At 31.1% G+C, this 12,362-nt stretch overlaps 1 protein-coding gene across 1 annotated transcript; it reads right to left on the bottom strand.

Moving 5' to 3' along the window:
- Nucleotides 1-7,248: 7,248 nt before the first annotated feature.
- LOC109800218 (uncharacterized) lies at nt 7,249-12,082 on the bottom strand. Its single transcript, XM_083074910.1, has 4 exons — nt 11,871-12,082; nt 10,906-11,766; nt 8,070-8,138; nt 7,249-7,976 (listed from the first exon to the last, which is right to left on the bottom strand). The coding sequence occupies exons 1-4, from the start codon at nt 11,991-11,993 to the stop codon at nt 7,551-7,553; spliced, it is 1,479 nt and encodes a 492-aa protein (XP_082931036.1). The 5' UTR covers nt 11,994-12,082; the 3' UTR covers nt 7,249-7,550.
- Between the last annotated feature and the right edge of the window lie 280 nt (nt 12,083-12,362).

Here is a 12,362-nt window from a genome sequence, read left to right as displayed (position 1 = left end):
AATAAGAAAAATATTACAAATTAAATGCATATTTTTTATAATCATAGAAAATTGAATTAAAATTTAAATGTTCATGATAAGAACATCATTATATTGTAAATAATTAATAAATATTATTTGTGTGTTTAATTATCATAACTAAGTTTATTAAATGTTCATAAATATGTTTTATAATTAATAAGAAATGATTGACTTTAACATGTATAATAACATGATTATACCTATAAAAGAGTGAGAAGAAGTTAAATAAACATTTAGTTCAATAAGTAAAGTCTTGAGTCAAATTAGACACTACTGAGTTTTAGGTAACCACTAATTCAACAATAGTATTTGATCTGAGGATTTCCAACATATCATTAGCCCCTATTCGAATAGAGATGTCATTTTTTATTTACTTTTTTTAAGCATAAAGAAAAGAGTAGAAAAAAATTAAATACTATCTGAAATTTAGTAGTATTTAGTTGCTAACATACTTGAGATAGAAAGGATTACTTAAAAAAAAAAAAAATACTAACATCATCATCTGTAAATGTTCACAACTCTAAAATTATATTTTGCAAAACATACATGTTTCTAGATATAAAAGAATGTTGTTATAATGAAATAGGTTGCATTTGATGATTGATGCATAAGAGAGCCTTCACGATATTAACAAATGATTATCAAATTTATTTATTGAGATAACGATTTAAATTTTAAGCTTCAACCTACTCAACTAAGAATACATGTGCAAATTAAACTAATTAATAAGAAATAAAATATTACATGGTATGAAAATACATTTGTTGTCATTTTATTTGTTCAATTTGAAAACTTTAAGTGACTATTTGTCAAGACAATTACGTAGTTTATAAGTTACTTAACTAATTTATGCAACTAAAATTAAGCTACCACAAGTTTTTTTATTTATTTTTATTTTTAAAAAAAGAAGGCTTGTAGCTTAAAAACTTCTATCGATAAAGCTAATAAAAGTAACACATAACTTATAAGTTAGGATCGGAATTGCATGACTTTTCTTAACAATTGAGCGATCGTCTCAAAGTATTTTCTTTCCCCTATTTTTCTATTCACTTGCAATATTTATTTATCTATTTCAAAAGGTTAATTTTTCTCTTGCCATGTTCATCATTTTATTTTCATGTTGTTTTCTTAAGTAGTTTGAATTACTATTTCCAGCCCTTTTCACTCATTTGCATTATTTGTTTTTTCACAGTACTTTTTCTCATTCCCATAGTTTTTTTTATAAGTTATTTTTGTCCCTCTTTATTTTTTAGGATTCGATTTTGGTCTAATTATTTTTTAAATTATTCGATTTAACTTTCTAATTTTTTTAAATACTCAATGTTATCCTTTTATTTTAAATTGATACTAATAACATTAATAAAATTAAACAAAAATATAATATTAAATATTTTAAAAGTAGATTGACGGGATTGAATAATAATTAACAAAATAGAAAAAAGAAAATATTAAATAGACAAAATAATTTAAATTTATCTAGACAAGAAAGTTATATAAATTATTATTCAATTTGATTTATATTATTAGTACGAAATATTCATCGATGACTAATTTAAAAAAAAAAAAAACTTAATTAACTCATTTTAAGTACAATCTTCAAATTGACCACTTATGATTCATATTTATAATCAAATATAAAGAACACTCTACAAGTATCCTCATCTAATCAATTAAAAATATAAAACTATATAATATTTTATTATCATCCTATTAATTTGATTGACTTTTCTTCTTTTCAGTCTTTATGGCCTATCACTAGAATGCAAAAAAATAAAATAAAAATTAAAGCACAACATAGACCCATTTGATATCTAGACAACTGTCCATGGTCCAGTGAACAACTTCTAAATGTCTTACTTCTTTTCTGCAAATGTTAGCCCAACTAGCCATGGTTGGACATTTTAAAAATCCTAATTCTTGATTTTGCAAATAACATTGATATTTTATTTTACAAAATTATAGTGAAAAATGAAGTAAAAACGACTAAAGTTTCTTAATTTGACTTCTTAACCAAATAAATATTAGGGTGGGGTGGTTAGCTAGCTGCTCACACAATCAATGAATGTTTGAGCCAACATGTTTGTTTTACTAAGTTTGGGCCTAGATGTTAATCCATGATAGGCCCAATATGTGAGTTCAACACACTTATAATTATTCATTGATGTAGTAGAATCTTGAGTTTTGATCACCATAAAACATGTTGCCATGCCATGGATTTTAGATCCACCTTGCTAATTGCTACCCAATGCATGCCACTTTCAATTTGCCCTAGATTCTGAAATATACCACTTAATTTCATGGTCAACCTTTTATTTTCCCCTCCCTCACAATTCAATCATCATATAATTATTTTCTTTTCACTAATTTATTTATCTCTTATATATAATATATATATATATATATATATATATATATATATATATATTTATTGTATTCCATCTAACCAAAAAGGCATATGTTATCTAGGATTTTTTCTTCTAAAGACAAAATATTCTACTGAAAACACTTTTGTTCGAGCTAAGCCACAAATTATATAAATGTACTTATTTGTTTAATTCATTTAATTTTGTTTAAATTAATACTTCATTTTTTAAAAGGGAAATTAAATATAAAAAAATAGAATAAAAGATACAAAACAACACTCATATAGTAACAAGATGAGCTGAAACACATTCACGTGCCTATACAGTTTTCCTTATTTGTTTAATTCATGAATCTTGTATATAGTAACAAAAAAAAAATAACCCTCCTTATATATATATATATATATATATATATAATTTTATTTTATTTATTTGGAAAAAAAAAACTATAACTTTTTAATAAGCAAATATTTAAACGAGAACAATGTTATTTATTTCCTATTAATTAACGTTGCAAAAATTTTAGAATGTTACCAAACTAAAATTCAAAACTATTGTTAAAACATTTTAATAGTTGACTTGTCTGAATGTTTAAAATGGCCCAATTTAGAGACTAATTTAGTGTGGAAGCGTCCTTTATTTGTCTCTATTTTTTTTAAATTTTTAATTTAATCTCACTGTGTTTAAATAATTTAATTTTGTCTTTTAATTTTTTAAAAGTTTAATATTGTCTTTCTGTTTAATTTTATTAATGTTATTAGTGTTAATTTGGACAAAAGGACAATATTAAACACTTTTAAAAAAATTAGGCAATAAAATTGAATTATTAAAAATAATGGGATCAAATTAAATTCTAAAAATAAAAAAATAATCAAAAAATATAATTCAATTTTTTTTTATTCATTATGTTTTTCTTCCATTTGCATGATTTTCTCCCAACACCCCCCGGCCCATTTCAACTCAATATTCCTCCATTCAAAATATTTTGAATTTTACTTTTTTTAAGTTATTAGACTCACCATATTCATTAATATTGGTTGACACAAGTGCGAATAAGTTGTATCTTTAATCAAATTATCTAAAATTTGAGTCTTAGTTTTAAATATAGAATAAATTATATTACGAAAGAAATATTCACCTTATGTACACTCATAATTTTCAACAAAAATTAGTCACTATTTCTTATCGTAAATATTTCGTATTAATATAATAATTAAAAAAAATAAATACTCACTGCATTTAGATCATTTCAAGCATATGCAACCCAAGCTCTTCATTCAGAATGTTTAGAATTCTACTCTTGTATTACTAAGCTCACCGCGTTCAGGTTGACCCAAGCATTAGGTAACTCAAGTTTTAGGCCCAAATTTATTTAATTTTTGTGTTTATAAAACTTGTAGTGTAGTAGTAACCAATATTTTTTTTTCTTACTAACTTGTAGTGTGTTGAACTAGCATATTGGGCCTATTATGGATTAACATTTAGGCCCAAATTTAATAGAATAAACTTGCTGACTCAAACATTGATTGTATGAACAGCTAGCTAATCACCCCACCCTAATACTTTGTTTGGATAATAAGTGAAATTAAGAGGACAAAGTTAGAGAAGTGAAATCAATAAGTCAAACATGTTAACATCAATCATTTTTTACTTTATTTTTCACTATCATTTTGTAAATAAATAAATAAAAAAAACAATGGCATTTGAAAAATCAAGAATTAGGATTTTTAAAATGTTCGACCATGGCTAGTAGGGCTAACATTTGCAGAAAAGAAATAAGACATTTAGACTTTGTTCACTGGATCATGGACAGTAGCCTACAGATATCAAATGGGCCTATATTGTGCTTTTATTTTTATTTTTATTTTTTCATTCTACTTATAGGATGGACCTTACATGCCCAAAAGAAGAAAAGTCACGTAGGCATAACAATCTAACCCGTCATCGTGAGTACCCGCTCGAACCCGTCCCGATTTGGACGGGAAAAATTCGTGTTTATCGATTTCGGGTTTGGGTTCGGGTTTTCTCCAATTGATAAAATCGGGGGCAGGGACGGGGACGGGGATGTTAATACCTACCCCGCCCCCGCTCCGGTTAATAATATAATTAAAAATTGTTTTTATATATATAAACCAAAATTAGAAATATTTGTAAAAATTTATATTATTTTTCTTTTATTTTATTTTTTTAAAATTGTTCATATTTATTTAAAAGAAAAAAAGAAGAAAAAAAGGAAAAAAAAAAAAAAAATAGGAGCGGGGGCGGGGAGGGGCGGGGAAACCCGAACCCCGCCGGGGGCGGGGATGGAGACCTAGATTTTACTCCCGGCGGGTATCGAGGGCGGGGGCGGGGGCGGTTTAAATTTGCGGAGGCGGGAGCAGGGAACGTAAAACCCGCCCCCGCCCCCACCCCGCTCCGCCCCCACCCCGCTCCGCCCCGTTGCCATGCCTAAAGTCAAGTATATTAATAGGATGATATTAAAATATTATGTAGCTTATATTTTTAATTAATTTCTTAAATACTAGATGATATATTTAAAGGGTCACTTTTGTAGTTATTTAGTTATAAATATATATTCCCTTAACCCTTGGAAGTATGAATGAAAATATCTCAATTTATGGGTGTGTTTGATAAAATTAGTTTATAAGCTATAAGTTAGGAGTGGAAAAATCGAAAATTTATAAATTAATTGATTGAATCAATAAACTAACTAATTATAAATGACATTTTTTTTATAGAGAGTAAAAGAGTAACATGTAGACAAAATAGTTTCTAAATTAAAAGGAGCAGAAACGATTTCAACTAAATTAATGATGATAAAAAAAATTAACAATTTATAAGTTATAAATTACTTCAACTTACAAAAATAAACTATAGGTTCTAAAATAAGTTCCTATATCAAATAAACTTATTTTGGCAAAAAAAAAAAAAAAAAGCTTATAACTTCGTAAAAAAAAATTATAAACTTTTCAAAGTCTCTTCCCAAACAATGTTTATCTTCTCTATAATTTTTAATGATAGATTTTTAATATAAAAATAGTTTTTTAGCTTCTTAAAAAAAAAAATAGACTTTTAACTTTGGCTGGAAAAAAACGTAGGATCATGTAGAAAATGCTCTGCAATGAGACACCAGTTACTCTGTTTTTTTCTACCAAAACCCGCTACTTTTTTTTTATATATTTTTTGTTGTAAAAAGTATCCCTTTACAGAAAGAATCCTGTTCCAATAAGATTATTTAATATGATTTCATCATTCAAAATCTAATATAATAGAATTTCATAAAACTAGCATCATCGAAAATCAAATTTATAAAAATCATCCAAAACATTAAAAAAAACGTGCTAAATCAATTTTTTTATAAGGATTTTTAGCTTTTATTTCTTCGTTCGGGCCATCGTTGTGGCAAGATCGTTGAGGAAGATGAAATAGGAGTAGGAAAATAAATTAAAAACTATTGTTATATGGACGATTGACAACCTTATTCTCAATATCTAGTTTTTTTTTTTTTTTTTTTAAATGAACACCAGCATTTATAGTATAAAAACCAGCTATTGATGAAAAAATTTAGGTAGATATTATGTACGCTCTTTAAAAATATAAATGAACTAAAATTTAACCTACCCTTTTCTTCGATTATTAAGAATGTTTGTAAATCAGTTGAATTGAACTTAACTGAAGTTAAAAAATAAAAAATTTTACTTCTTTTTTTATCACGGTATGTGTTTTTTGGTTGAACGTAGTTTTAAACTAATATTCAAACTCTAAATTTAGAAAAAGTTAGATTCAATACAACCAACGTTTATTTTTTCTAATGTATAAATATATTTACTTTGTCATTTAGAACATTGAAACACGTAAATATCCATTTTGTAGTTTTTCAAAGTGAATTCAAACATATACCATGTGTGTTTCTTTTGTTGTTAACACACTTTCCTATAACAATTCAAACTACTCCTTACATTCTATTTTGTTTGACGATTTATCTATTATATTTTTTAATTTGATTGTTATTTTACAATAACAATACATTAAAAAAAAGTCTATTATACTCTTAACTATTATTAATACATTCTTTAATTATTGACGAAAATTCAAAAGGTTTAAAAAAAATATTAAAAACTCACGTAAAGAACTTAAGTAATTTATTTTATAACATCGGATGTATTAATTATATTTTTTCAAGTCTTATAAAAATAGTAAGAACTCACGTAATTTATTTTATGAAATCAAATGTTTTGATTATATTTTTTTAAGGTTTTATGCCAAAATTTTAAATGTAAGCTAAATGAAACAAAAGAGTAATTCATATCTAAATTCAACGGGCATTTGGGACTTCATAACGTTAAAAGAAACACCTTAAGATTATTTACTTTTTCAGAGTAGCCAAATCTCCGAATTGTGACTAGACAGAAATGTCATAAATCAAGTGAGGAAGAAAACGCCAAGAATAATGGCTTCCTATTGGCTGAACGTCCCATTGAAGGAGCAACTATCTGCTAAACAAACAAGTCAAATCGCAGAAATTGCAAGAAGAATCTACAAATGCAACCATTCTACTGCAAAAACTAACAATCATTACGTGCTTTCAATTTAACGCATCCAATGTTTTGCATTTCCATCGCACCATCCTTCATTAAAAAGATTTGACTTTAACTTTAAATTTAACCTTAACCTTGACAAGCATATATTTCTAAGTTTACCAATCTAGGCATATTTTGCTCCTCGGCTAATAGTCTCAGCATAAGCATGAATGCTACAGAAATAGAAGCCCGAGAATTTGCACAAAAAAACAAAAAAACAAAAAACAAAAAACCGATGGGGAAAAACTTGAAAGAAGCCAACATGGACAATGTGACTAAAAATCTAAAGCTGGCAAAGTCAAACAAATATTACTTGAATAACAGAATCATCAGTACTCTAAAATCTAAAAATTACTTGAGGGGTCAATCTAAAACAGTGTTCAACAACAAACTAAATGGACAATCAATTCACTCAACGAAAAATCAGTTCTGCTACTGTCTACTCGCTTTACAAATCTGTTACCTCATGTGCCTTGTTAAAACACTTGTTCAGATTGTTCATGATCAAATTGAAGACCATGTAATTCTTCCTAGCTTCATAATCAAATTGAGGACCATGTAATTCTTCCTAGTGTGGGCCTGATTCCTAAGGATGAAACTGTTGGTGGTGCTGAGGCGGTGGCTGGAATAGCTGTGGTGGCTGTGGCTGCTGCTGTTGCTGGAACTGCAGATGCTGCTGGAATGGCTGCAGATGGAACGCAGGAAAATCTTGTGGAAATATAGGTGCCTGTGGTGGCAGTTGTTGTGGTGGTAGATTTTGCTGTGGTGGCTGCTGCTGCTGTTGTGGTGGTGGTGGAAGCTGTTGCCGTGGTAGCTGCAGCTGCTGTGGCTGCACGGGTGGCTGTGGTGGTGGCAGCTCCTCTTGGTGTGGAAGTGTTTCATCCCTCAGTGGTGCATTGAGGTCCATGATTCCAAGTTCTTCCAAATCTTGAATAGCTGCAATTGCAGTGGCTGGACTTTCATGGTTAAAATGAGGCTTAAGCACTGCCAAAGATTCCTTCACTTTTGATTGCTGCAAATAAATTAATATAGGGTCAAATACGACAAATTCTAAAATACGATAAATAATTGAGAAAATTCAAAACTAAACACTATTTCAACTTACGAAGTGTTCAAGTTTCCTCCTCAGATCATCATTAGCAGCATTTTGTGAAGTACTAGCATAAGTTGAGCCCTGTCCCACCAAAAAATCAATGCAATAGATTATGCAAATAAGAACAGAGTATATAAATTTGCAAAGTAAAAAAGAGAAAAAAGTATATATTTGGTTCTTATTTGTGATGCTTATTTTCAATTAGATTTTTACACAAATAAAGAATATTTTAATTTAATCCCTGTAAAAAATCAGTTTCCTATTCAATCCTCCCTGCCCGTTGCTATATTATAGCATTGTCGGTGATGAGTTGTAACAGTGATGTGTGTAGACTAAATTAATTAATAACAATTGCTATCTATAGAGAATATATATATATATATATATATATATATATATGTAAGCCAAAAGAAGTAGGAAATCTAAAAGAAAATTCAAATACTTTATTCGAAATACAAAAGTAGTAACACAATAACTATTATTTGGAACAACAGAAAAAATTTATTTGGAACAAAAAGGAAGCTATAAATTATACCAAAAAAAATGATATAAAACTTTTAACATATTTTTCTGTAATCAATAAAGTTCCTTTTCTGTAAAACTTAGAAAGCAAACCAGAAAAGGCAGGGTATCTAAAAATAATAAAGTAAATCAAACATTTAAACTTAAAATACAACAGTAACTGCATTAAGTATCAAGTCTATAATTGAGAACAAAAACAATTTTAAACATGAACAAACTCAGATATATAATTTCTAAATACTTTTCCATTCTATAATCCATTAAGTCCTTTTACGGTAGGGCATAATTCACTCGTTAAATTCTGCATGACATATTATTCCTACATAATCAACTTGCAGTTTTAACATAAAGTTTACATGTGCACAACAGACATTACTACAAAATAACTTCGGTTATTAAATTACTAGTGTCATTTTCAAAAACCAAAGTTCACTGAAGAAATTTTCCCAAGAAAAAAAAACGAATTTCTTTATAAAATTTTAGGTGAAAAATGCCACAGTTCAAAAACATAACTTCAATTTCTTTAAAACTTGTGGTGAATAAAGCCACACTATTTTATTCATATGGTCCATTGGCAATGCAGGGAAGCTATACCTAAACAGTTAAAAAAAATGAAAATAAGAACCATTTCTATAAAATATAAAAGGTAAAAAAAAATAATAATAAGGGGCATGCAAAAAAATCAGGTAATTTAAAAGTTCAACCAAAAACAGAGGAATACATGTAATAGCTTTAAAAACTTTATTACATAAAAAATATCTTAGTAACAAAAACAATTTTAAATTAAAAAATTTAGAGCTTGTACTAAAATTCTATATAATCCATAAATAAACTTTTTCAGACGCTCAAATTCTTAATGTCAAAGTAGTCTTTCAAAGTATACTTGCAATTTAAACATAAACTCAGCTTCTTCGACAGACATGACAGCAAAAGTTCCTATTTCCTAAGTGCCCATTATTCACTCATGTTAAACTCGACATGTCACAACAGGTCTACAAATTAAACTTAAAGTTTAAAAATAAAATTCAGATTTCCAACAAAAATTATTACAAAATACTCAGTTATTAACTTATTACTTATTACTTATCAACACCTCAAACCAAAGATACCCCAAAACATCAAATAAAACCATTATCTTCGAAAGAAAAAATAACCCTGGCACATAAAGCCACGATTTTTAATCGAGTATGGTCCACGGGAATGCAGTAAGCAATATTACAACAGACACAGAGATTCAAAAATAAAAAGTTTGAAAAAAAAAAATGAAACCAGCATAGCCATTATTTACAAAGCATTATAATTCATTTCCAGTTAAATTTCACCCAACTAAAATGAAAAAAGAAAAGAATTTATTAAAGTCACAAAGGATAAGATAATAAATACTATTTTCACAATCAATCTAGTACAGGCTTTAAACTATTTATGTACTGAGATTTTTTTTTAGCATCCACACACACACAAAAGCAATTTTAAATCATAAAAACATTTTAATACAGAACTTGTAAGAAAAGATTTATATAATTCAAAACAAAATATTTGTCAGATATTCATGTGAAATTCTGCACATCACAACAGTCCATTTAAACATACTCACAATTTAAATAGAAGCTCAAACATATTCAGCAGGCATTATTACCACAAAAGTTCCTGTTTTCAAAGTGCATAATCCACTCACGTTAAATGCCATATGTCGGAATAGTTCCACAAATTATACTTGCAGTTTAAACAAAAAAAAAGTCACAAATTTTCAACCGAAATTACCACGAAACAGTCAGTTTCTAACTTTTATCATCACCTCAAACCAAAGATATCCCAAAAGATAAAATAAAACCATTTTCTTTAGAAACAAAACCCTGCAACATTAAGGCCCAATATTTTAATCACATATGTTCCACAGTAAAGCAAATTATGCAATAAGCAATATAACAGACAAAGAGGTTCAAATAAAACAAAAAAAAAGTAGAAATTTTTTTTTATCAAGAAAACATTTGTAATTTACATACATAGCCCACTATATTTTTGAAAACTTGTATATTTACAGACCATCATAATTCAATTCCGGATAGGAAATATCCCCCAAAAATAAAAATAAAAAAATTTTATTTTATTTTATTAAAGTCAAAAGATGATAATGCAATAAATACTAGTTTCGCAATCAATCTAGTACTACAGATTTTAAAGCACCCACACGAAAATAAAACACAAAAACACCAAAATATTACCATCAACAAGTTGAAAAACCATGTCTTAACCATACAAACAAGAAAAACAAACCACATTATAACAAGCACCGTCAGCCAACAGCAGATAAAAACATATGCATCACCTTCTTCGGACGGCCCACAGGCCTAGCCCCGGGTCTGGGCGGCGCAGGTAATCCCCCGCGCCCTCTCCCTCGTCCCCGGCCACCGCGACCACGACCCCTTCCCCTGCCTCGGCCCGCAGCAACAACCTCATCAGCGTACTTCTTGGGCCGTCCGCGGGCCCTGGGCCCAAGCACAGCCCCAGCATCAGCAGCGGCAGCAACCGGTTCAGCCACGGGGTCCGCACCCGCGGGCTGAGCAAAGGGAATCGGAGTCGCCTGCGTCTGGTTCTTGGGCGGACGGCCCGGGCCTCTCTTCGGCCCAACGGAAGCCTCGGCGGTGTCGGTCTTAGCCTTGGGAGGACGGCCGGGCCTCTTCACGGAGCCCGGAGGCCGGCCTCTCCGGGACGGACCCGCTCCGGGAACCGCGTTCTTCTTGGGACGGCCCGGGCGCTTCTTGCCGCTCTCAGCCTGCAAGGGCTCGTCCGCGAGCCCAAGCGCGGCCCAGACGGGTTCAGCATTCTGCTGAACATTAGCGGTTTCCTGGGGCAGGGGCAGGGGCAGGGGCAGGGGCAGAGGCTGGGCCTGGGGCAAGTTGTGGACGGGATTCTGGGCCTTGCGGGGACGGCCTCTGGGCCTGGGAGAACCCCCAGGCGGAAGCGGTTGAGGCGCGAGTCCAGGTAGGGGCGCAGATCTAGGGAGAGCATAGGATTTTTTGACCATTTGGAGCAGTCCCGTGGTCTTCAAACGATTCAAGTGGTGAGTCAACAAGGTGGAGTGATTGGGTGGAAGCTGGTCCTTGTACACTTGCTCTATGTACTTCCCTATTGCTCTCTTGCTCGAACCGTTCTTCTCCTTCAACGCCTCGATTGCCGTGTATATCATCTACCAAAATCAAAACACCACACACTGATTTACAATTTACAATTCACAATTCACAATTCACAATTCACAATTCACAATTCGTCAATTAATTAACTCATTTTTACCTCGGCGTAGGGAGGGTGGTTGGCGGGAGGGTCCGGAGGAGGCGGGTGGTCGTTGGGCTCGGCCGGGAAAGGCACGGCGGTGGGCGGCGGAACGGACGGTGGAGGGATCGAGGAGGGGTCCATGATGAAAATTATAATTTGTCTAGAGAGAGAGAGAGTGAGGGTTAGGTGGTTTTTGTAAAATTGAGTATGTGTGGTGGAAATTGGAACATTCAACTTAATTTGAAGGCTGATGAGTTGATGATGACGGTGATGATTGAACCATTGCCTTCCAGTCCACCCCTCTCAGCCGTTCGATTCACCACTTTAGATACCTGACGTGGACTCCATCTGTCGCTTCTCATTCTTTTCTCCGCTTGCATTTCCGCCCCTTGTTTTTTCTCTATTCCCCCCCTCTTTTTTTTATTTATTTATTTTAACTAACATTTTACATTTTCAATAAATCTAATTAATGCCTTACCGTTTATAAATTTAATATTATGTATTTTCATT

This window comes from Cajanus cajan, chromosome 1 (genome assembly GCF_000230855.2).
Source record: "Cajanus cajan strain Asha chromosome 1, NIPB_CcT2T_4, whole genome shotgun sequence".
NCBI lineage: Eukaryota > Viridiplantae > Streptophyta > Magnoliopsida > Fabales > Fabaceae > Cajanus > Cajanus cajan.
Note: the sequence above shows the minus strand (reverse complement) of the source record. Positions and strands in the feature narration are given on the sequence as shown.

Coding starts and splice junctions, on each gene's coding strand:
- LOC109800218 (XM_083074910.1), bottom strand. CDS start 11,993: ATGGACCCCTCCTCGATCCCTCCACCGTCCGTTCCGCCGCCCACCGCC. Junction 11,767..11,870: donor ACCACCCTCCCTACGCCGAG/GTAAAAATGAGT, acceptor TGATTTTGGTAG/ATGATATACACGGCAATCGA. Junction 7,977..8,069: donor GGAGGAAACTTGAACACTTC/GTAAGTTGAAAT, acceptor ATTTATTTGCAG/CAATCAAAAGTGAAGGAATC.